The 26,465-nt window shown below is 44.5% G+C and overlaps 1 protein-coding gene across 4 annotated transcripts in view; it reads left to right on the forward strand.

Annotated features, from left to right (window-relative positions):
- Positions 1-2,014: 2,014 nt before the first annotated feature.
- LOC132406007 (rho GTPase-activating protein 45-like) overlaps positions 2,015-26,465 on the forward strand; it is a 178,368-nt gene continuing 153,917 nt past the window's right edge. For 2 of the 4 annotated variants that reach the window (XM_059991118.1, XM_059991119.1), the window contains exons 1-2: positions 2,465-2,705; positions 14,936-15,272. In XM_059991118.1, the coding sequence (XP_059847101.1) occupies positions 2,580-2,705; positions 14,936-15,272 (463 nt within the window). In that variant the 5' untranslated portion in view covers positions 2,465-2,579. Of the gene's footprint in view, positions 2,326-2,464; positions 2,706-14,935; positions 15,273-26,465 lie in introns of those variants that run through there. The other 2 variants (XM_059991122.1, XM_059991120.1) reach the window with 2 other exon arrangements.

Genomic DNA, 26,465 nt, shown 5'->3' on the forward strand with positions numbered 1-26,465 from the left:
GAGTCCAGAGAGAGAATTTCTCAAGATTGTTTAATGTCATTTCCAGCACAAGTCTACAGAAAAATGAAATAACTGTACTCTGGATCTGTTGCAGCACCAAAAAAAACACATTAAGGTAAAGAACACAGTAATAATAAAAAGATAATATAAATACATTAGTTCATATACATGGATATTTCATGTCCATGAAATGACACTAGCCACAAGAGTGTCTGTACATAAGGTGACTGACAGGAAATGATAAAGTAGTTGTGGTTGGGGCGTGGAGGGGTGTGTTAGTGGGTGGAGGTGTCGATCAGCCTGACTGCTTGGGGAAAGTCACTGTTTTTGAGTCTGGTGATCCTGGTGTGGATGCTATGTAGCCTCCTCCCTGATGGGAGTGGGACAAACAGCCCATGAGCAGGATGGGTGGGATCCTTCATGACGTCACTGGCCCTTTTCTGGCACCTTTCTGTGCGGGCAGGCTGGTGCCGGTGATGCGTTGGGCAGTTTTGACCACTGAACGGTCAAATGCCTGCCGGACATTCGTCCGTGGAGGGAATCCTGACAAACCAGATTGCCTGGAGAAACTCAGTGGGTCAGTCAGCATCTGTGGCGGGAAATGGACAGTTACCGATTCCCTTCATCTCGACTTGACAATGAAGGAGAAGGGTCTTAACCTGAAATATCAACTGCCTACTTCCCACCACAGATGCTGACCGACTCACTGAGTTCCTCCAGCAGTTGGTCTCTTGTGTCTCCTGTCCGAGGACGCAGGATGGGGTGAGGACGTCACTCACCGGAACGCAGAGCACTACCATTCCCCTCTGCCCAGCTTAGAGGCATGGATGCAAACTGCAACATCGCAACCTGGACGAGAGGCGCAGAGATCGAATCAAACTTGGTATCTCTAAGTCCGACCAACCTTCTGTTTCAAATCAAGAGATTCCGCAGATGCTGGAAATCCAGAGTAGCGCACACAGAAAACTCTGGAGGAACTCAGCAGGGCAGGCAGCATCTACGGAAAAGAGTAGAGTTGATGTTTCAGGCCGAGACCTTTCATCAGGACTGGCAGGAGTGGGGGAGTATTTTTCTCTAAGTAACTTTGGGCAAGATATTAAAGTGTGAAAGATGCAGTAAGAAATTGGAATACTTAGGGGGAAGACTGCAGAATTTGAGGGCTCTTACTGGAATTTCAGTTGGAAAGGAAGATAACGCATGAGATATGGAACAAGGTAGGAGAGTGGAGTTAATTGGATGGTTCCCTCAAAGGGCAGACACGGTGATTACGGACCGAATGGCCTTTGTATCAATATGAACACCCAGAGAGTTGTGGATCTATGGAATGCTCTGCCTCAGAAGGCAGTGGAGGCCAATTCTCTGGATGCTTTCAAGAAAGAGTTAGATAGAGCTCTTAATGATAGCGGAGTCAAGGGATATGGGGAGAGGGCAGGAACGGGGTACTGATTGTGGATGATCAGCCACGATCACAGTGAATGGTAGTGCTGGCTCGAAGGGCCAAATGGCCTACTCCTGCACCTATTGTCTATAACACTGGTTTCAAACACTTCCAAGTTCAAAGTAAAATTTATTATCAGAGCACATAACAGCCCTGAGATTCTTTTTCCAGTGGGCATACTTAGCAAATCTATAGAACAGTAACTGTAAACAGGATCAACGAACAATAAACTGTGCAAATGCAGGTATGAATAAATAGCAATAAATAACGGGTATGAAAAAAAAACAAGATAAGGAGGCCTTAGAGTAAGACAGTCGGTTGTGGGAATACCAGAAATAGAATGTGTATAGTTATCCCCTTTTGTTAAGAGCCTGATGGTTGAGGGGTAGGAACTTAGGGTCTAAACTGCAAGTAAACACGCCAGACAAAGCGAGCCCGGCGAGCCGCAGGTAAGTAGTACAGAAGGCTTTAGGTGGAGTAACGTATGGAAATGTTACGAGCAGAGGTGTAGGTTACTGTTTCGAAGCCAATGAGACAAGCGGACGGGTGTCACATGGCCATCCCGCCAGCAGAGAACAAAGTAACGGAATGTGTTTGACTGTCACCAGCGCGCTGGGCTCTCTGCTGTGTTGCTGCGGTTTTAACGCGGCGCGACTCAACCGCGAAGATTTCATGGACTGAACCCAGAGAGGCAAGTTTTAACGGCAACTGGTCGCTGGGGCGAGAAGGGTGTCCTCCACATCGGACCGTCCTGGAAGAGAAGGAGGTAGCAACGCGTAAAGGCAGGGGAAGAAAAAATGTTTTCTCGGAAGAAAAGGGAATTGATCAAAACGCCTTCGATATCTATGAAAAACAGAACAGGAAGTCCCGTGTCGCACTGCACATCTGTAAGTCGCAAGCATCCTCCCTACTTCACCCGAATGTATTCAAATGATCTCCGGGGTGGTTGCAAAACCCTCCGCACTTGCAATTTTGGCTGACAGGGCGAGGTTGCGTGGAAAGCCATGAATTGACGAATTTGGCTGTCCTCACCACTCTAAGTTACAGAAAGAAAAGTAATGCCACGTTAGGCAAGACGTTGAGAATTTCGACCTGTGGGCTTGTATGCGAGGTAGGGGCGGGGGGCAGGTTTGGGAGAAGGATGCTGAACAAGAGAAGCGCTGGGAAAACGAGTTACAGTCCCTACACTATAGCACTGAGGGGCAAGAAAGCGAGGTCAAAAGCGGGTCTGGACGCACTGCCCAACCGCCCAAAGGTATGGCTCACGGTAGGTAGAAGGAACTTGGGAAGTTACAACTGTTTATTCAGAGAGTTTAGTAACATTTCGTTCTTGCTTAATTCTTGGTAATAGATGTTGGCGGGTGAACCGATGGATGGGTGTGCGATAATCTCAAACGGACAGCAATGTTGGTATATTATCATGTCTTGATGAAGGGTCTTGGCCCGAAACGTTGACTCTGTATTCCTCTCCATAGATGCTGCCTAACTTGTTGAGTTCCTCCAGCATTTTGAGCTTGTTACTCTGGATTTCCAGCATCTGCAGAGTATCTAATGTTTATATTAATTATCGTGCACTTTTACTTGGGGAAAAGGTTTTGCAATAGTTTAGCATCCGTAGCCTAGTTTGTTCACAGTTCCGACTACTGACACAATTCTGCTACGAAGTGTGCAAACATCCCTTCCGGGAGTTCGTTTATTTTTTTGGTAGCAGTCAATTGTACAATCAACATATTCAATTTTAAGCCGCTTCTACCTACTGATGCGTCAAACAGTGTCTTCGGCTAAAGGCACATCGCGTGTGACCCTGGCAGGTCAACATTGTCCCTACCTCAGAGATTGGTGATACCGACCCATGTCGTCGTGTTTTGAATAGACGTTTGCATTTAGCAGCGGTTTGCAAAGCTGGACAGAGGCTTTAAAGTGCACACGTGTAGACGTTGTGATAACTAGTTGGGAAAAAAGCTAGTTGAAAAGTTGGTTCGATAACAAGAAATGCTCCCAGATCTGGGCCTGGGTACTGAAACGTTTCGCCTTCCGCAGATGCCGCCTGATCTGTTGTGGGTTTCGGCAATTCCTGTTTCTTTTTATTAAAGTTGACTTTTTTTGAATTATAACGCACTGAAGAAGATACGAAGTTCAAAGTAAATTTATTATCAAAGTGCATATAAAACCCCGAGATTCATTTTCTTGCGATCCCAGTGCTTTACAGTATCAGCGACTCGGGTTCAATTCCCATCGTTGGCTGTAGGGAGTTAGCACCTTCTGCCCGTGACTGCGTGGGTTTCCTCCGCGTGCCTTAGTTTCCTCCCACAGTCCAAAGATGAACAGGTTGGGAGGATAGTTGGTACTGTAAATTATCCCGTGATTAGGCTGGGATTAAATCAACTGTCTATCTTAGACTTTTAAGATTGTGAATGAAATATTGTCTAAAGTTTTAGTAATTTCACAAGAAGTTTGTAAGGCCTGGAATTTGTAGTGTGAGAGGGTCATCTGTCAATCACTTGTCTATCTGTGACTGTAAGGTAGTGAATGAAATACTGCCTGAAGTTTTAGTACTTTCACAAGAAGTTTGTAAGGCCTTATTTTTTTACCAGTTGTGCTGAATTTGGTTGGTTGTAGTTTCATCAAAGATGCAGCCTCAGAAGATGTACTGTGGGTTTGTTGTGAGCCAGGCTTGCCAGTCACACTCTTAGTGCTGACTGCATTGACTGGTTCTCTTAGAAGGACTGAGGCTGCCCAGTTTTGTTAAGAGTTGTTGCAGTGAGGATATTCCCACTTCTGGGAAAGAAGAGAACACAGACTCATCAAAATAAGGTAGTTAGCACACAGAACATTACACTGCTGGCCCGTCAGCCCACAATGTCGTGCCAGCCCTTTAACCTACTCTGAGATCAATCTAACCCATCCCTCCTGCGTAGCCTTCCAAATTCCCAAGAAATCCAGCAAAGGAGTAACCTTATCCAAAGAGAGGTTGGGTCTGGAGCTCGTAGGCGTGGAGAATCATCGATGGATGTGATGTATCCAAGCGGAGGTTGGGCAAGCTCGTACAGGGGAAAGGTGGAGTGGGCCACTCTAGGCAGAGGTGAGGAGGACAGGAGGAGGTGCCTATGGAGCATTGATCTGGCACATTGCCCTGAATGACTTGTTCCTGCTTATCTTACGTAATCCTTCGCAATCCCATGATGTTACTCAGTTTTAATGGGGTGGTCTTAAGCTGTCTTAAGGACTACGCCATATCTTTAAAGCATGGCAAAGTCTTGACATTAGCATGTGGCTTGTGATAGCAAGGTGCTCCACCACACAGGAAGTGAGATCTGTTGAGCAGAGCAAGTTTGATAAAACATCTCACATATAGGCATAGTCAACACTATTTAAGGAAATGTGGCTGTCACTTAACTATTTCCTTATCTTGAAATCACAAAAAAAGGTAGTTAAATATGTGTTGGCAGGTTATAGATGAAAAGCCAGGTGAGGGAGAAGGTAGGTGGGTGGGAGGGGGGGTGGGGTGAAGTCTGACATTGGGAGCTGATAGGTGGAAGCCATACACTGCTGAAGAAGGAGGAATCTGATTGGAGAGGAGAGTGTACCCGTTCTATTCCTCCCCACCCACCCACCTACCCCCTCACCTGGTCTCGCCTATCACCTTCCAGCTTGTATTTCTTTCCCTCCTTGCATCTTCCATTGCCTTATACTGCTTGCTACCCTGTCCCTCTCCAGTCTCCAGTCCCAAGGAAGGGTGTCAGCCCAAGACGTCAACTTACTCCTCTTCATAGCTGCTGCCTCATCTGCTGAGTTCCTCTAGTATTTTGTGTGTTTTACTCTGGATTTCCAGCATTTGAAGAATCTCTCGTTTTTTAAAAAAAAAATATATGAATTTTTGTCCAACAAAGTTTGGCCTTAGGAGCAACTGCAGTGTGAATTACATTTTCTCCTGTGTCCTGTGGTATCAAGCTTTCCTTATGAGTGTACATCTGCCTGTTTGTGAAGTCTGAGATGGATCACTGGTGGCTAAATGGCAGCAATACTCAGAGAGTCACAGTGGGAATTGAAAACCAATGTCAGATTTGAGGACCCACAACATCCAGGCCAGGCTCTCTTCTCACTCTGCTGCCATCAGGGAGGAGCTACAGGAGCCTTTGATTCCACAAGACCATGTTCAGGAACAGTTATTGCCCTACAACCATCAGGCTCCTGAACCAGCATGGATAACTTCATTCACCTCAACACTGAAATGACTTTACAACCTATGGACTCACTTTCAAGGACTCCACAGTTCATGTTCTCAGTTCTAATTATTCATCTGTCTGCCTATCTGTGTATTTATTTATTTTGGTATTTGCACAAATTTTTTTGTTTGTGTGTGGTTTTTCATCAAGTCTGATACATTTCTTTGTATATACTGTGAATGTCTGAAAGAAATTGAATCGCAGGGCAGTGTATGGTGACATACTGTATTTTCGGTGACTGTAGTTATTTCATGTATTACACTGTACTGCTGCCACACAAAAAAAACAAATTTAATGACATACATGAGTGATGATAAACCTGATTCTGACATGGGTCTCTATTGAGGACTGAGCGGGCAGAGAGAGGGGGAGGGAGCAGGAAACACCAGTTAGACATTCTGTAATGATCAATAAACCAATTGTTTGGAATCAAGTCATCTTGCCTGGTGTCTCAGGACTGGGTGTGTCTCCCCTGCCCCTGTCACTACTTCGCTGCCACCTGTTGCCCCTCTACCCTCTCTGTTCCCAACATCCTTTGCACCCACCAGAGTTACAAACTTGCTCACTGCTCCACATTGACAAATACAGTACCATGCAAAAGTCTTAGGCCACCTAGCTATCTATATATATATATATATACGTGCCTAAGACTTGCATTCACCTTACTAAAGCCCATCAGTCCTGCTGTGGCATAGGCCACCAACAGCAGCTCTGTTCTGTTCTGGGACAACCTTTCAAGCTGTTCTCAGGTGCAGCCTATCTTCTAGGCAAAGAACAAACAAGAGAAAATCTGCAGTTGCTGGAAATCCGAGCAACACACACACACACACACACACACACACACACACACACACACACACACACACACACACACACACACACACACACACACACACACACACAATGCTGTAGGAACTCAGCAGGCCAGGCAGCATCTGTGGAAAAGAGTACAGTCAACATTTTGGGCTGAAACCCTTCGGCAGGACTGATCCTAGTTCTCTCTAGAATGAGGTCTCAGCAGCTTCTGTTGGCGTTTCTGGATTTTTACAGGATGGGGTTGCTGGCCCCATGTCCAACTTCCTCCTTTCACAGCCGGGCTTGGGACCGTCCATGGCGGAGATGACACATATGTACTTAGATCATAAATTTAACTTGAACTTGGGAGACGCACCGGTAGCAGATATTTGGACTGTCTGACTTGGTGTCATTTACTTTTGAAGTTGAGAACATTTCACATTGCTCTTGAAAACAGGAAAAGTGAAGTTGTCAGTAGGTCATTGCAACATGACATCTGTGGAAATGTGGAAAATGATACCACAGCTGTCAACTGGCACAAGTATGAACATGAAAAGTATGCAGCACGCAGTACAATAAGCAAACAAAGGTGAAACTCTTTGTAGCTTAAAACACAAGATAAATTAAAAGAATGATCTGCAGCTGTCCTTTGCTTAAGTGGATGTGAGTGAACCTATCAGTCGTGGTTTTGAACCTGATGAACTGGCGAGGTTTTAACGTCAATCTCTCTCTCTCTCTCTCTCTCTCTCTCTCTCTCCCCCTCTCTCTCTCCCTCTCCCTCTCCCTCTCCCTCCTCCTCTCCCCCTCTCCCCCTCTCCCCCTCTCCCCCTCTCCCCCTCTCCCTCTCTCCCTCTCTCCCTCTCCCTCTCCCTGGTTACATCATCTTAGGTTAAGTAACAATGAGCCATCAAAACAGAGATTAATGCCAGGAGACAATGTTAAAATCTTCATGGTCATCCCAAGAGCTTTACAATGGACACTGGTGCACACAATATTGGGATGTGCTCAATGGCTCTCCAGTGGAAAGTCACTGGCCCAAAATATTAACCATTTCTCTCTATGCAGATAAGACCATAAAATACAGGAGCAGTATTAGGCCATCTGGCCCATCGAGTCTGTTCCATCATTCCATCTTTGCTGATTTATTATCCCTCTCAACCGCCTTCTCCTGCCCTCTCCTTGTAACCTTTGAGGCCCTTACTAATCAGTTTGGGCCTATCAACCTCGGCTTTAAGTATACCCAATGACTTGGCTCCACAATTGTCTGCAGCCCAGAACATCTCGGGTAAAGCCCTCCCCACCACTGAGCACATCAATATGGAGCGCTGTGGCAGGAAAGCAGCCTCCATCATCGGGGACACCCACCACCCAAGACATGCTGCCTTCTTGTGGCTGCCATCAGAAAGAAGGCCCAGGAGACTCGGGACTCACACCACCAGGTTCAGGAACAGCTATTACCCCTCAACCATCAGGCCCTTGAACCAGTAGGGATAACTTCATTCAACTTCACTTGCCCCATCTCTGTCCCACAACCTATGAACTCCCTTTGAAGGACTCGTGTTTTTGATATTTATTGCTTATTTATTTATTATTATTATTTTGCATTCCACAGTTTGTTGTCTCTTGCATGATGGTTGTTTGTCTTTTTGGGTGCAATCTTACATTGATCCTCGGATCTACTGAGCATGCCCGCAAGGAAATGAATCTTGGGGCTGTATATGGTGACATATATGTACTTTGGTAATGAATTTACTTTGAACTTTGGACTTTAACATTTACTAGGTTCAGTGGAATTGTTTGCTCACTGGTTTTGAGACAATTTTGCTATTTTGTTATTTTAATTCTGTTGACTTGGAACTACGTCATTCTGTCCTTATCTTTCTCTCTCTCTCTCTCTGCTCCACTAGTCTTCCGACTGAAGTTCCATCAAATTGTACATACTGTTTTCAGAGTTGGTTGATAACGTTTGAAAGCGATTGCACTGAATTAGCTAAAAAAAACACCCGTCTTAACACAAAACTCTTCATAAAGTTTGAGGTTTACAAAGACCTTCAGTGGCTTTTACCTTGTCCTGAACAATTGTCAGCTTCTAAGCAGCCATGTATGTTGGATGTTAATAATTTAACTGCTCAAGAAGCTGCCAGCTTGGGATGTAATGGGCATGGAACTGCTGGCTGACTTCGATGCTGCAGGTTGGACAATGACAATCAACCATCCTGCAATATCTTATGTGAGGTAGCACGCGCAAAATACCAGAGGAACTCGGCAGGCCAGGCAGCATCTGTGGGAAGGAATAACGAGAGCTGAGACCCTTCATCTGGACCAGAGTTATGCTGCTCACACCATCGAGTCTCACAGCCGTTCAATCATGGCTGATTTATTTTCCCTCTCAACTCCATTCTCCTGCCTTCTCCCTACAACCTTTGATGCCTGACAGATCAGAACCTGTCAAACTCCACTTTAAATACACCTGATGACGGCCTCCATAGCTGTCTGAGGTAAGGGATTCACCAACTCCTGCCTAAAGAAATTCCTCCTCATCTCTGTTCTAAAGGGATGTCCTTGTATTCTGAGGCAACGCCCTCTGGGCCTAGACTCTCCCACTACTGGAAACATCCTCCCCAGCATTTTGTGTGTGTGTTGCTTTGGATTTCTAGCATCTGCAGATTTTCTTGGTTTTATGCTTAGTATTTGTTTCCCACCTTGGCAGGTCAGATGTACCCACCATATATCTTGGTTCTAAGCATAATGTTGAAAGCTTACCTGATTTTAAAAAATCAACAAGATATAATTTGCTCTGATGGAAGTATTTTAGTAGAAGTCATAATTACAGTAAGAACTCTATAAGCAGAAATAAACTGCTAATACTTTAGTACTAACACAGCGACAAGGATTAGCTTAGAAGAGTTAAACTGCTTTACATCGACATTCCCCTTCTTCTGCATAATCTCTTTCAGTGTTGACGAAGGTCCAGTCAACTTCATTTTGTTGTCTTATTATTTTATATTTGACAGTGTAAACTTTACAACTAACATTTCTCAATTTTTTTTTTGAAAAAAAGACTTCCAAACCGTGTGCTTATCTGAAAGTTGGTGTGGTAATTTCAAAGAACAAGAAAGCAGAAGGTGACACTGAGATCTAGTTTTCATCATTCACTCTGTGGTCACTTTACTCGGTACCTCCTGCATCTAGTAACGTCATTACTGAGTGTATGTTTGTGGTCTTCTGCTAGTTGTAGCTCATCCACTTCATGGTCCAATGTGTTGTGCGTTCAGAGATGCTCTTCTGCACACCACTGCTGTAAGGTGTGGTTGTTTGAGTTACTGTTGCCTTCCTGTCAGCTTGAACCAGTCTGGCCATTCTCCTCAGACCTCTCTCGTCAACAAGGCATTTTCACCCACAGAACTGCCTCTCTCTGGATGTCTTTTGTTTCTTGCACCATTCCTTGTAAACTCTAGAGACCGTTGAGTGTGAAAATCCCAGATCAGTAGTTTGAGAACTCAAGCCACCCCATCTGGCACCAACAATTATTCCACAGTCAGAGTAATTTAGATCACAGACCTTCCCTGTTCTGAACAACAACTGAACCTCTTGACCATGTCTGCATGCTTTTATGCCTTGAATTGCTGCCACTTGATTGGCTGATTAGATATGTGCATTAACAAGCAGATGTACAGGTGTAGCTAATGGAATGGCCCCTGTGTGTATTGTGTGCACGGGGTGAAATATTGAGATTGTCACACAGGGGATTAAATACTTTGTTGGGTATTGTCTACAGGTGCATTCTCTTCCTGTTTGCTTTCAGTTGAGAAAAACGTTCAAAGAAATACAACAGACTTACTTCTGAAGGATTATACTTTAATAGGTCTGGGTATAATCCCAAGTAATGACTCAGTGAGTATCTGTCTGATTAGGATGGCGGTGAATATTGGTCTCTTGGGTTGACGCTGTGGTATTCGCTGAGCTTGGCAATAAGCTTGCAGATGTCTCATCAGCAGTCAGGGTGACATCGTCAATGCGCAGTTCTTGCTGTTCTCTCTGGGAGTGCTCGCGTTTATATAGGTCACCGTTTGTTTGCCTCGGTGCTGATTGGCTACCCCTTAAGTTCCCCTTTGAATTCTATTGGCTTGCATTTCTTTGGTCTTAGGGGTTCGTAGAGGGCATTTATTTCGATACGTTTGTTTACAGAGTCGTCGGAAGAGAACCGCGGCTTCTAAAAAAGTTATTGCCTGCTTCGTGCTTGCCTGCGCCAGAACCTCTGTGGTGTCCTTCCTGTTCGTCATGTACTGAGATCAGTGACAGTGGGTCATGTCTCCATACAGTCACTCTGCTTATCGTAGAGCAGGGGTTCCCATCCTGGAGTTCATGGATCCTTCGGTAAATGGTGGGGGTCCGTGGCATAAAAAAAGGTGGGAACCCCTCCTCTAGATTGGTTAACATCAGTTAATATAGTTAATGGTGTGGTGCTTAGAATGAATGTTTGGTTCAGAGAGGATTGGCTAATGTAAGAATAAATTTTGTAATTGAACTAAAATTTATGACTGTACAGACCTGCGTGTTATTACCCAGCTGATAAAGTATAACTGCTATTTTGGGAATTTTCATGATTGAGTTTGAGATGTGAGGAAACTTCATAGGGTATTTCCTTCGTAGATCAAATGAGTTGTATAGATTTGTGTGAATGCATGTTTTTACTCTCCTTTTGCACTACTGGTTTAATTTACTTTTAAAGTATTTATTTCTTCTTATTATAATTTATAGTATTTTTTATGTATTGCACGGTACTGCTGCCGCAAATGAACAAACTTCACGACATACTGTGCGAAAGTCTTAGGCACATATATAGCTAGGGTATCTAAGACTTTTGGACAGTATTTGTCAGTGTGGAGTGGAGAGCGAGTTTGTGAATCTGGTGAGAGCAAAGGATGTTGGGAATGGCGAGGGTGGAGTGCCACAGGTTGTAGAGGAGTGTCAGGGGCAAGGGGGTGGGGGTGGTGACACACTCAGCCCTGAGACACCAGGCAAGCTCATTTGATTCCAAACAATTGGTTTATTGATCATTACAGAATGTCTCTCTGGTGCTTCCTGCTCCCTCCCCTTTCTCTTCCCCTTTTCCCAACCATGATCCCCCCTCTCCCTGCCCCCTTCCCACTCTCAGTCTACAATAGAGACCCATATCAGAGTCAGGTTTATCATCACTCACGTACGTCATGAAATTTGTTTTTTTTTTGTGGCAGCAGTACAGTCCAATAAATATAATTACTACAGTACTGTGTAAAAGTCTTAGGCACATTAGCTACATGCTGTCTATGTGCCTGAAACTTTTGCACCAAACTGTATGTCAGTGATAATAAATCTGATTCTATTTCTGAAGTTGCTTCAGAAAACAGCCAGACATTTATGGGAAATTGATGAGAGGATTGTTAAATGGAAAGGCTTTGAGGTTACTGTTCCCCACCATTTATGGCTGAAATGACACAGCACAATAGTATGGTTTCATTTTCCTGCTTTGATGAATGAATCATGGAGCTGTAACAACATTGTAACAGGCCCTTCATAGAAACATAGAAAACCTGCAGTACAATACAGGCCCTTCGGTCCACAATGCTGAGCCAAACATTACGTACTTTAGAAATTACTTCGGGTTACCCATACCCCTCTATTTTTCTAAGCTCTATGTACCCATCCAGGAGACTCTTAAAAGACTCTATTGTATCCACCTCCACCACCATTGCCAGCGCCCATTCCATGCACTCATCACTCCCTGCGTAAAAACAAAATAGCCTCTGACATCTCCACTGTACCTACTTCCAAGCACCTTAAAACTGTGCCCTTTCGTGTTAGCCATTTCAGCCCTGGGACAAAACCTCTGACTATCCACAGGATCAATGCTTCTCATCATCTTATAGATTTCTCTTAGGCTGCTGATCAGTGTCCTTCACTGCTGGGAAAACAGTCCCATCCAATCTAATCTCTTCCCATGACTAAAGGTCACAATCAGGTGTAATATTACCGGCATATATCGTGAAATTTGTTGTGTTGTAATGGCAGTACATACAATGCATATTAATAGAGAAAAATCTGTATTACAGTAAGTGTATACATATATAATTAAATAAGTAGTGCAAAAAATAGAAACAAAATAAGTAGTGAGGTAGTAATCATGGGGTCAACATCCATTCAGTAATCCAATGGCAGAGGGGAAGAAGCTGTTCCTGACTCATTGAGTGTGTGCCTCCTCCCTGATGGTAGAAATGAGAAGAGGGCATGTCCTGGGTGGTGGAGATCCTTAATGATGGACTAAGACACATCCCTGAGGTGCGGCAGTGTTGAATGTCAGCGAGGTAGAGATTTCCAATCAACACGGACTATGGTCTTCCAGTCCTCCTATCCAGGCAATATCCTGGAAAATCTCCTTTACACTCTTTCCAGCCAGTCACACCCTAAATGTAAATAATGTTAGGAACTGATTACGCTTGTTGGTTGTCATTCTATTTCTGAACGCTAACAAGAAATTCAAAAGCAAAATTAAATCTTACGCAATTTGTGCCTTTAAAATTGGGGCGGCCAATAGCGTAGTGGTTAGCACAATGCTTTACAATACCTGTGACCCGGGTTCAGTTGCCAATGCCAATGTAAGGAGTTTGCACGTTCTCCCCAAGACTGCAGTGGTTTCTTCTGAGTGCTCATGTTTCCTCCCACAGTCCAAAGATGCACTAGCTGGTAGGTTATTGGTCAATGTAAATTATCCCATGATTTTTAAATTGGGGAATAGCCGGGTGGCACAGCTCGAAGGGCTGGAAAGGCCTATTCCGCACTATATCTCAATAAATAAATAAAACAAAATTTCAAGTTCTCATTTATCTGGTGTTTTCTATAAAATAAAAAGTAGCTTCTGTTACAAGATTTTGAAGATTAGCTTTATATGTCACATGAAGCATACAGTGAAATGCATTGTTGGTGTCAACCATCAACACAGTCTGAGGATGTGCTGGGGGCAGCCCGCAAGTGTTGTTCCGCTTTTGATGCCGACGTTACGTGCCCAACTTACGTGCCTAACCAGTCTGCCTCTGGAATGTGGGAGCACCAGGAGGGAACCCATGCACCTTACTGACATAGGCTGGAATTGAAACCTCATCGCTGGCACTGTGAACGGTAACAGTAGCCGCTACGCTACTGTGTCGCGCCCCATGTCTGTAAGTATTAGTGTTTCTGTTTAAAGACTTGGCCAAGAAGCCAATCTATTCATAATGCAGAGCGGTGTCCAAAGACATATTGTACATGTTGGGCACACTGCCTTGTACAGTTGCTCAGGCTGGCAGTGGTGGAACCCTTTTATACTGGCACACTCTCTCTGTGCCTCCTGATGGCACGAGGATAGAAACTTTATGGAATTCCTTGTATTGCCCAAACAGAACCACCTTTTTACAATGAGATTGCAGCCACTGATGGTTCGTGAATCATCAAAGACCCCCACCATCCATCTTACTGTTAGGAGGTACAGGAGCCTCAGGTCCCACACCACCAGGTTCAGGAACAGTTCAGCCATCAGGCTTCTGAACCAGTGTGCATAACTTCACTCACCTCAACTGCGAATTGATCCCACGACCTGTGGACTCACTTTCAAGGACTCTGCTACTCATGTTCTCAGTATTGTTTCTTTATTATTTATTATTATTATTTATTTTACTTTTTGTATCTGCGCAGTTTATCTTCTTTTGTACATTGGCTGTTTGTCTTTGAGTGTAGATTTTCATTGTTTCTGTTGTATCTCTTTGTCCTACTGTGAATGCCTCGGGAAAGTTAATCTCAGGATTAATTTGGGATGGGATGACATATACATGTGTTGATAATAAATTTACTTTGAACTTTACATTTTGAAAAAGAAGATATATGAATAAGCGTTGGTGAGGATTAAGTTGGCTTCCAATGTTTTGGTTGCTATTGCATTTTTGTATGTTTTCTATTTGTCTGTTTAATGAGATACAACTGAGAACAGGCCCTTCCAGCCCTTTGAGCCACGCCACCCAGCAACTGCCCAATTCAACCCTAGCCAAATCACAGGACAGTTTACAATGACCAATTAATCTATCAACTTCTATGTCTTTGGACTGTGGGAGGAAACCGGAGCAGCCGGGGGAAACCCACACAGTCACGGGGGGATCGTACAAACTCCTTAGAGGCAGTGGCAGGAATTGAACCCGAGTCGCCTGGACTGTAAAGCGTTGTGCTACATTGTCACCGATATAATTGTGCACACACTCCATGTGTAGCTTTCTGCTCTTTATTATAGCAGAGAAGGGGTTGCCAAAGATCCTGGAATCAATTGACAGAGAACTTGAGAAGCAGGAATACTTTGGATAAGGTGGGAACAGTTTGTGAAGTGTGGGTTTGCATCAGGACCTGACTCCTAGAGCCTTTGTTTCTGCTTTATGATTTCCAGTGGTTTTGTGACACCCTCCTATTTCATTAACAGGAACTGCCTCGTAAAGATGCTGTTGAGGTACCGGCTTCCCAGGCCGGCACCTTCTCGGAACTACCTGTCGGGAACTCCTCCTTGGCCAAGCTCAGCTCCAGCCCGAGTGCTGTCAACACCCTCAAGCGGCCCACCACCCTGAGCAGACACTCCAGTGCCGCCGGTTTCTCACTCAGCTCCCCTGGCGCGTGGGGGGCCACGAAAGGCTATAAGACCCCTGGAGGTAGCACTTCAGAAAGCAGCGAGGGCCTTGAGGTGGAGGAGATCACGCAGCTACTGCGTGACGTGGCATGGTTTGCAGAAACATTGGAGAAACTGAAGGACATGGTCTTAGAAGGTGAGTGGAGATCTTTAGAAATTGTGGTCTGACTTACCAGATCCTCTGACTGTAAGTGATGAAGGTGTGATCATTTTATTTCATTACAGTTTCCTGTGTTGTGTTGGAATCACATGGGAGAGGATTCAGAGGAGGTTCATGAGAATGGTCAGGGGAATGAAAAGAGTAATGTATGAGGAGTATTTGATGGCTTTGGGCCTGTACTCATGGGAATTTAGAAAAATGAGGGAAGATCTCATAGAAACCTATTGACTACTGAAAGGCCTAGATAGAATGGTTGTGAAGAAGATGTTCCCTATATTGGGAAATCTAGGGCCAGAGAGCCTAGCCTCAGAATAGACGGACATCCCTTTAAAACAGAGATGAGAAGGAATTTTTCTTCAGCCAGAGGGTGGTGAATCTGTGAAATTCATTGGCACAGACAGCTGTGGAGGCCAAGTCACTGGGCATATTTAAGTATATTAAAGGGAGGTTGATGGGTTCTTGATTAGTACGGACGTTAAAGGTTACAGGGAGAAGACAGGGGAATGGGACTGAGAGGGGTAATAAATCAGCCATGACAGAATGGTGGAGCAGACTTAATGGGCTGAATAGCCTACCTCTTCTCCTATGTCTGATGGTCTTATGGTAAGTGCTCCATTTCCTGCATTTTGTGCAATATTTTGTTTTTTTTGCGTGCATTTCACTTTTCAGACCTTCTACTGTATTTTGATACATGCGACCGATAATAAACCATCGCCAATTTTCCACTAGCAGCCAAAAGGTTAACGACATATTTCACGACATATGCAGGTGATAATAAATCTGATTCTGATTCTGAAAATGCACCTCTCTTATGTATCTGATTCTTAGTGGAAAGAGACTGCAGAGTGTGTCACACATCAATAATCTCTCTTTAACAGATCTCAAGAGAATGAAGCAAGAACTTGTTTATTTCATTTTTTCCATCATGTAGGACACGGAGTCATGAAACACGTTTCTTTGTATTAGAATGGTTACTTACTCTGCTAGGACTGGTGGTCAAATGACCTAGAAATCAGAGGTCAAGGATAAACTTTGCCATTTATGTTTATATTAAATGATTGTGTGCATCTTAGTGTGGGTTTTTTTTTGTGCTGCAAATGATTCAGAGTAAGAATTATTTTGTTCACCTTTACACTTGTAAACTGGAAATGAGATTAAACAATCTGGAATGTATTGGGAATTTGCTGTGGTGTTTTGGTCAGACGCGATGTGCAACAAAAAACAACAGCATTCAAAATGATAAGGAATTGTATAAAAATAGCAAACAGGAGGCAGTCTGCCGATGCTGGAAATCCAGAGCAACACACACAAAATACTGGAGGAACTCGGCAGGTCAGGCAGCATCTGCGGAAGAGAGTAAACAGTTGATGTTTTGGGCTGAGACTTTTCTTCCTGAGCCCATTTGCACTCTGATTTTAAAACTTTCTCCCTGTTTGGAAAATAGTCCCCCTCTTTATTTCTTCCACCAAAGGGCATGACTGCGTTATGCCCTGCTCTATATTCCATCTGCCACTTCCTGTCATCTTCAACCGGCTTGACCATTCTCCTCTGACCTCTCTCGTTAACAGGGTCTTTTCACCTATAGAACCGCCACTCACTTGATGTTTTTGTTTTTTGCACCATTCTCTGTAAACTCTACAGGCTGTGTGCGTGAAAATCCCAGGAGATTAGCAGTTTCTGAAATACTAAAACCACCCTATCTGGCAACAACAATTATCCCACAGTAAAAGTCATATTTCTTCCCCATTCTGATGTTTGGTCTGAACAACAACTGGACCTCTTGACCACATCTGCATGCTTGTATGCATTGAACTGCTGTCACAGGATCAACCAATTAGATATTTTCATTAACGAGCAGGTGTAGATGTGTATCTAATAAAATGGCCACTGAGTATATCTCTCTATACCTCCTCACCATCTGAGATTTAGCTGGCAACAGTTGTGTCAAATTCCTTCTGCCACATATCAGTAAAGTAACTACCAAAAGAGAGTGAGATAACTGGGAATGGGGGTGTTTTGGAATGGCTGTCATCGCCAAATGTGATACAGTGATACTGCAGTAAGCCCGAAGTTTTATAAACTCGTAGAAGCAAAATAAAATCAGTATTGGTGCAAAACCTTCCCAAAATTCTGCTCCTTATTAGCCTTCTGTACATACAGGAGATGTTCACACAGTGAATTGAAAAGGATAAGTTTGTAGACTGAAAAGCTATTCAGGCCTTTAATGTGAGGGTGCTGTCATGTCAAAACACATACATCAATCCTCTGCTTATCCCCATTCAGTGAGAAATACAATATAACAAAATCTTTGTCTTGGATTAACATTTCTCAAACTGTAAGCATACAGCAGATACTAAAATGCCCCAGAGATTAATTTTGGGGCACTCCATTGCATAATGACTACAATAAAAACACAACATTTTGTTGATGTAGACAAGGTAGTGTGGAGAAGGCTTGATCCAAAAGCAGAGCAGCAGAGATGATTCAGCAGCGAATGATAACTTTAATAATAAATTGCAAAATAACAAGTCACAAGGGGCCACAAAACAAGAGAGAACAGAAACTAAACACAACAGGCAACAAGCTAACCTTTAGGCCGGGAGAGTGACAGCTAAGAGCAACTGGTTGAGGCCAGTCGGTTTGATGAGTGAACAAGGACTGTGGATGAGAACTGGGGTTAAACAGGCTGCAGGTGAGTGAACAAGGACTGTGGATGAGAGTGAGGTTAAATAGGCTGCAGGTGAGTGAACAGGGACTGGATTGGAATTGGGGTTAAATTGGCCGCAGATGAGTGAACGAGGGATGTGCATGAGAACTGGGGTTAAGTAGGCTGCAGGTGAGTGAACAAGGACTGGATTAGAACTGGGGTTAAATCGGCTGCAGGTGAGTGCAGAAGGACTGTGGATGAGAACTGGGGTTAAATAGGCTGCAGGTGAGTGAACAAGGACTGTGGATGAGAGTGAGGTTAAATAGGCTGCAGGTGAGTGAACAGGGACTGGATTGGAATTGGGGTTAAATCGGCTGCAGGTGAGTGAACAAGGGATGTGCATGAGAACTGGGGTTAAGTAGGCTGCAGGTGAGTGAACAGGGACTGGATTGGAATTGGGGTTAAATCGGCTGCAGGTGAGTGAACGAGGGATGTGGATGAGAACTGGGGTTAAGTAGGCTGCAGGTGAGTGAACAAGGACTGTGGATGAGAATGGGGTTAAATAGGCTGCAGGTGAGTGAACAAAGACTGTGGATTAGAACTGGGGTTAAATAGGCTGCAGGTGAGTGAACAAGGACAGTGGATGAGAACTGGGGTTTAAATAGGCTGCTGGTGATGAGTCTGAAATGAGCAGCAGGTGAATCCTATTAGCTGGGTGGAGACTGGGAGGTGCCTGCATAAGCAGGCTGGGAGGTATTGGTGGGAGCAGGTCAGACAGGTGATTCTCAGCAGATCAGACAGAGCCCACTGAGGGAAAGGTGGAGTTGCAGTTTCATGTTGTTGACTTTTAGAAGCAGGAAAGGTCAGAGAACGACTGCTGAGGAAAGGGGACAGGCAAGGTGAAAGAGGATGGCAATGGGGCATGTAACTGGCTGCTTGAAAGAGTTGAAAAATAGAAATATTGGGATCAACACACACAAAATGCTGGAGGAACTCAGCAGGTCAGGAGAGGAGAGGAATTAACAGTTGACATTTCAGGTTGAGACTCTTCTTCAGGACTGGAAAGGAAGGGGATATGATAACATAATAGGTAGGGAGGGGAGGATAAGCTAGAAAGTAATAGGTGACACCAGGTGGGTGGTGGAGGGGGAAATGAAATGAGAAGCTGGAAGGTTGATTGGTGAAAAACGTAACTGGCTAAAGGAAAAGGAATCCAATGGAGAGGAGAGTGGGCCATGGACAAAAGAGAAGGGGGAGGTGATAAACAACTAAGGTGAAGAGATAAGAGGGAAGTCAGATTGTGGAAAGGAAGAAGAGGGTAAAGGGATGGTCATTATCTGAACTCACTGCAGGAAAATACTGCAGATGCTAGAAATCCAAAATCAAAACAGGAATATGTTGAAAATGATGGTTATCTAAAATTGTTGAACCCGTTGTTATGCCTGGAAAGTTCAAATGTGATTGCTTGAATGAATAACTTCAGTAGAACAACAAAGAGGTCCAAGATGATGGGTGGCCAAAGTAGTGTTTGGCACGATGGCCTTGACCAGCCAGAGCACTGAGTGGGTGAGTTGTGAGACTTTGTTTCAGATGTACAAGACGTTAGTGAGGACTCACCTGGAGTATTGTGCTCAGTTTTGTTATAGGAAAGAAGCCATTAAGTTGGAAAGAAGTCAAAAAACATTTACAAGAATGTTGCTTGAGGTTGAGCAGGCTAAGACTTTATTCATTGAAACACTGTGGTGAGCTTATAGAGGTGTATAAAGGTGCGTAATAGTGAGGTAGCGTAGCATGATGCTACTACAACTTGAGGTGTCAGAGTTCGGAGTTCAGGTCTGGTGTCCTCTGTCAGCAAGTTTGTATGTTCCTTCCCAAGACTGTGTGGGTTTCCTCCGGGTGCTCTGGTTTCCTCCCATAGTCCAAAGACGTATCGGTCGGTAGGTTGATCGGTCACTGAAAATTGTTCTGTGATTAGTCTAAGGTTATATTGGTGGGTTGCTGGGTAGTGTGGCTTGAAGGGCCTATTCCGTGCTGTATCACTAAATAAAATAAATTTTAAAAATGAATTCATTAGCGGCATAGAGAGGGAGAATGCACACAGCTTTTCTCCCCCCCCCCCCCCAGGGAAAGGGAATCAAGGTCTAGAGGGCTTAGGTTTAAGGTGAAAGTGATTTCAAAGGGACAACTTCACACAGAGGAGGTGTATATTGTATGAGTTGCGAGAGGAAGTGGTTGAGACAGATACATTAACATGTAAAATGTACTTGGATAGGTACATGGATAGGAAAAGCTTAGAGGAATATGGGCCAAGGACCCAAATGGGGACAGCTGCACTTTACCCAAGGGTGACCTGCAGGCTAACAGAGGGAAGGAGCGCCTTGCACCTCCTTTGGTAGAGAATCATCTCCACCCCGCTACCCTATTAAACTAACACCAAAAATGAGTTTCTACCCTCAGAAATTTAGCTTTTGCCTATTTTCTCATTTCCTCAGAAACTTTATTGAATAAATATTGTAAAGAGAAATCGCAAACTGAAATTGGAAGGAATACTTAAAAAGGTATTTCCGATGGCTTAGAATATAAACTGTACCATTTTGACATTTTGAACCATTTTTAAATTACCAGGCACTTTGGAGACAACCCGTTCTTAATTACAAGAGTACTTCAAACAGCGATGTGTCTTACTAAAGCAGTGAAATTATGGCTTGTTACACAAACATAATCACACACTTCTGGACTCTTACATGATGCTTGTTCTTAGCCTGTAGTCCAACGGTTTGTCTGTCACTAATATAACAGGATTTCAAACAATTAGCAAAACTATTTACCAGTCCCCTGCCGTTATAGGAGTAATTTATTTTCCACTGCACAGCAGACAGTTTCCTGCCCAAAATTTGATGGTCTGGCAGTTATTTAAGGAAGCTGAAGATGGTGAAGAATCCCATGTATCACAATTAAGAAAGCTTATTAAAGTAAACCTTGCCCAGTTAACTCGAGAGTCTGCATGGATACATTCCGGCAGATACACTGGCTTAAAATATCTGCTCCCAATGGAGACAGTGCGCTGTCGGAATGGGGAATTACAGCTGGAACTGCTGCTGAATTCGTGTTCACCCACACTGTTTCCAAGAGTGTCGTTGGGGCATACTTACTAACTACAGATTCATTTTCAGATTTACTTATCACACGTGCATTGAAACATGTAGTGAAATGCATCATTTGTATTAACCAACAAGCCCCAAGGATGTGTGGGGGTTGGGTTGGAGAATAGTCCATAAGCCAGAGAGTGGTGAATCTGTGGAATTTGTTGCCACAGGCAGCTGTGGAGGCCAAGTTTTTAAGTATATTTAAGGCAGCGATTGATAGGTTCTTGATTGTCGGGGCATGAAGGGATATGGGGAAAAGGCAGGAGACTGGGGCTGAGAGGGAAAATAGATTAGCCATGATGAAATGGTGGAGCAGGCTCGATGGGCCAAATGGCCTAATTCTGCCCCAATATCTCACGGTCTTATGCTCATGCCTAGAATGCTCGGCAGAGCAACACAGAACACAACAAGCAAAGAAACAACAAGAGCAAAACAAGCCCCGTTCTTCCCTCCCACCAACACACTCACATAGACAGTCCTCCAACCCCAGGATAGGCCTTTGGGCCTCTGGCAGAATCGTGGACAGTGGGCACTTGTTCGGGTCCTTTGTGTGGATACTGGGTGGCTCAGCTATCTTCGGCCCCCAGCCTCCAGTGGATTTTATTTTATATGATTATATTTTATTTAGAGATGCAACTCGGTAACAGGCCCTTCCGGCCCAACAGGTCCAGGCTGCCCAAAGTGATTAATTGACCTACTTACCTGTATGTCTTTGGAATGTGGGAGGAAGACAGAGCACCCGAGGGATACCACAGTCACAGCAAGAACATACAAACTCCTTACAGGTAGCGGCGGGAATCGAACCGGGGTTGCTGGCACTGTAAAGCATTACCCTACCTGCCACGCTGCCATGCCGTGACTCTGTCCTGAGAAGATTACAGTACAATTAAACCCTTCTGAAAAAGTCTGGATGGCTCCAAAGCGCCAGAAGTAAAACCACACTCTGAAGCTTGATAAAAGAAGTTTTATCGTGTCTCCAAGTGTTTTACTCTCCTAAGTTTATTTCTATCTTTCTTCCAAACTTCCTAATCAGGTGGAACGGCATATACCTCTGTAGGTCAGATCAAGGTAAGTGTTGGTGAAGGGACAGCAGATGCCTAGATGGTCCTGTCACTGTGTTTGGAGCATACTACAACATCAGACTAGGGATAGTACTTGTTTTTCTCTGGAAGTAACCCATCTGCAGATCACGGGCATGCCGTTTCCTTTGAAATGTTTCTCAGTGAATCAGGACTTCTATAAATGGGGAGGGAAAAAATACTTAAGCACTTTATCGTGTCTCCAAGTATTTTACGAGCTATAAACAGGACTGTGCACAGGAAGGAACAACAGATAACATAAACACTGTTGTCCAATGTGATGAAACAGCAGAAGATGAAAAATAAAGAATGCTACTGCTCTTGTTGGACTCCAACCACCTGAACAGCAGTCATTCGAAGTTGTGGAGCGCTGGACGGGCTGAGGGGCCTTTTTCTGGTTGTAGTCCATGATTGTTAGTCCATTTGGTCCTTCATCAGGATGCTAGATGCTTTTCCACCACCTACAAGCCAGGAACGTGATTAAATACCATAATGTGAAAGTGGGTTTATGAGTTTGGTGAGTGGCACTGAAATCACTGACTACAAATAAGTATATTAATCATTTATTTACAGTAAAAAAAATTCGACCAAATGTTTGAGTGCCCCCCAGTTACACAAACTATAAAGTCAAATATTTGACAGACGTACATTTAGCTAAAAGTGCGCGCGGAGTGGTCCTGTGAAGCATGCTCTGGGGACTCGGGAGAAGAAAGAGACCAAGCCTACCACACACGCTCTTTTATACCCACACCCCTTCCCCACCCAAGGTGCCCGGAACCCGAAATTGGTGCTGTAGCACGCAGGCCAACCAATAGGAAAGGTCAGCTCCAGCCTTACAGACTCGGGCAGCACCTGCGGAGGGGATAAGCAGTCGACGCTTTGGGCCGAGACCCTCCCCGCACCCCAAATTTCTCGTTTTTACCTCCACCGCTGTCAATCTCGTGGTTCCTGCATCCCACGCTCCCCTTTTCTACCACTTTCCCCTTGAACAAGAGAAGACCTTTGAAAGGTCATTGCCTCCTGAACCATCACCAGCCTCTTAGATACTGGAGATCTACCGTGAGCTGCCACCATTCTCACAGGTCCCGTACCTCATGCTGCTCATTTCTACCACACCCTCCGCCACTGTGATCTTTCTCCTGAGGAAGATCGAGTCTCGGGGATACTTGTTGAGGGATGGCAGCTCTGTCATCCCTACACCAGTGAACCCCCTTCCCAAGTTCAAACATGCCTTCTTCTTGCGACAGAAAATTTGAATATTATAGCAATGTTGTAGAGAAATGTGCTTAGTAATCCTAAATCTCTTACAACAGACCAGCACAAGGTCATAAACACAAGAGATTCTGCAGATGCTAGAAATCCTGAGGAACACACACTGGAGGAACCCAGAATATCAGGCAGCTTCTGTGGAGGGGAATAAACAGTTGATGTTTCAGGCTGAGACTCTTCATCAGAACTGGAAAGGAAGAGGGAAGAGGCCAGAATAAGGTTGAGTGGGGTGGGGAGAGAGGAAGGACTACAAGCTGGCAGGTAATAGGTGAGACAAGATGAGGGAGGTAAAGGGATGGGTGGGGAGGGTGAATGAAATAAGAAGCTGGGAGGTGATTGGTGGAAGTGGTAAAGGGCCGAAGAAGAAGGAATCTGATAGGAAAGCACAGAGGAACATAGAAAACAAGGAAGGAGGAGGGGCCCCAGAGGGAGGTGATGGGCAGGTAAGGAGAAGAGAAGGGTTGAGGGATGAGCTAGAATGGGGAATGGGGAGAGAAGGAGGGTGGGAGGACAGAGTAAGCAACTGATTCAAACTTGATTGTGAGGAAGTCGACACTGTAGTTGGAATGGTCAAGGGTTCAAGTTTTACAGTACTCCAACTGAGAAACCTTCTTTAAATGTCCTCAAAGTGTAGGGCTAAAGCATGGAACCTGCATGCATGACGTCAATCCTTGCTGTAGGGATTTTGAAAATTCATCTAATCTTAGTCACAAACAAGTAATTTTTAAAACAGAAACTTACAAAGGAGAAAATTACGGGTTTATCCAATCATCATTGAAGTAAGAGAATATTTGCTAGGCAAATCCAGAGGTAAATTCAGAAGTGTCTCCTCTCTCTGCTTCCCTTAAATTGTGTTTTTCTGCTTGTGCCTGAACTAACTTGCACAATGGTGACCTTCAGCTTCCTCTCAGAAGCTCTGTGGTATGCCACAATGAAACAGGAAATTCTCTTTCATTCGCCCTGTCAGTAAGCCACACAATAACTGGTTCAGGAGCAAACACCTCATCTAAAATGGTCTCCAACTCTGAGTGATACTTTGCATCTCCACGGCTGGGCTCCTGAATCCAGAGTGGCTTTCGTCAAAAAAGCAGAGTGGTCAGGGTAACAGCGTTACAGCTCCAGTGACCTGCCTTCTATTCCCGCCGCTGCCTGTAAGGAGTTTGCATGTTCTCCTTGTAACGGCCTCCGTTTCCTCCCACTTTCCAAAGACGTACTGCTTAGTAGGTTCATTGGTCACATGGGTGAAAAGGATTGACCGTGCACGGTCAGTGCAAAAGTAACAGGGTAATTATCTACATGAGAGAGTCTGCAGATGCTGGAAATCCAAAGCCACACACACAAAATGCTGGGGGAACACAGCAGGCCAGGTAGCAACTATGGAAATGAATAGATAGTCGATGACACCCTTTGACTGGACTGAGAAGGAAGGGGAAAGATGTTAGAATGAAAAGTTGGGGGGAGGGGAAGGGTGAACGAGCTAGAGGGTGATAGGTGAAACCAGGTGGGTGGGAAAGGACTGGAGAAGAAGGAATCTGATAGGAGAGTGGACTGTAGGAGAAAGGAGGAGGGGACCCAAGGGGGAAGAAATAGGCAGGGGAGAAGAAGTAAGAGCTCAGTGTAGGGAATAGAGGCGGAGGAGAAATCAGTACTTATGCCATCAGGTTCGAGGTTACCCAGATGGAATATAAGGTGTTGTTCCTCCACTCTGAAGGTGGCCTCATTTGGCACAAGAGGAGGCTATGGACAGACATGTTGGAATGGGAATGGGTATTAAAAATATTTGGCCCGGGAAGTCCCGCTTGTGGCGGATGGTGCCAAGGTGCTCGATGAAGCGGGCCCCCAGTTTACGACGGGTCTCCCCAATGTAGAGGAGACAGTTATTTTCTTGGGCGTGACTTATTTTGCTGTAAGGTCATTGTTAGTGAATGTGTTGGTCAGTTGGATGTTACGTTTGTTTATTCTAGCCCTTTGTGAGGACACCACATTGCCATCTTCTTGAGGGCAATTAAAGGTCTGGCCAATTCCCTTTGGGAAGGGTGAGACGAGGGGCCTTCCTGAGGCATGGCACTCTGGGAACGGAGCTGCTTCCTGAGAGCTGTTGGGTAGAAAAGTGCAGAATTTTGAGCCAGTGATGAAAAAGGAAAAATGCTGCATTTGCCAGCTGGGTAGTGGGGGGGGGTGGGGGGTGGTTTGCACAGTTGTTTGTTGGCAGAGGGTGCCTGCTATCTGGTGCTGCAAGAGGCCGCAGTGTGTTTGGATGCTTTTGATGCAGACTATGGCCGTGGGTCTGCTCGCTGGAGTTTAGGAGATTGGGTGGGGAGGGTACGTGGAGATCATTGAAACATAGAACAGGCTCTTCCTCACAAAGGTGTGCCAACACTTTAACTTACTCTAAGATCAATCTAACCCTTCCGAGCAACACACACAAAATGCTGGAGGAGTCCAGGCCAGGCCATACCTATGGAAAAAATAGATGCCTGAAACATCAGCTGTACTTTTTTCCATAGATGCTGCCTGGCCTGCTGAGATCCTCCTGCATTTTGTTTATATCTGTTAAGTTGTTCTTGATTGTTTATCCTGTACTATTATATCTGGACAGTTATTATGGATTGTCTTATCTGTGATAACGGGTCAGTTGTAATATACTTTGTGGGACCCTGGCTCTAAAACTGAATCAGGCTGGCATGGTGCCTTTTATGAGTTTATATTTTAAAGTATGATACTAATTATTATTACTACTGCTAGCTTCAACACTCCTTTAAAAATGTATGAGAGAATTTGTGTAAAGTCAGATTTCCTTGAATCTGATCATCTATAATCTGGGGATCCCTTGTATTTGGTGGGGGGGGGGCAGTACACTAGCATGCTGTTACAGCTTGGAGTGTTGGAGTTCACAATTCAACTCCGCCTCCTTCTGTAAGGAGTTTGTACGTCCTACCTGTGAACGTGTGGGTTTCCACCAGGTGCTCTGGTTTCCTCCCACAGTCCAAAGACGTACCGGTTACTAGGTTAATTGGTCATTGTAAAC

Source organism: Hypanus sabinus, chromosome 16 (genome assembly GCF_030144855.1).
Source record: "Hypanus sabinus isolate sHypSab1 chromosome 16, sHypSab1.hap1, whole genome shotgun sequence".
In the NCBI taxonomy this organism is placed as follows: Eukaryota; Metazoa; Chordata; class Chondrichthyes; order Myliobatiformes; family Dasyatidae; genus Hypanus; species Hypanus sabinus.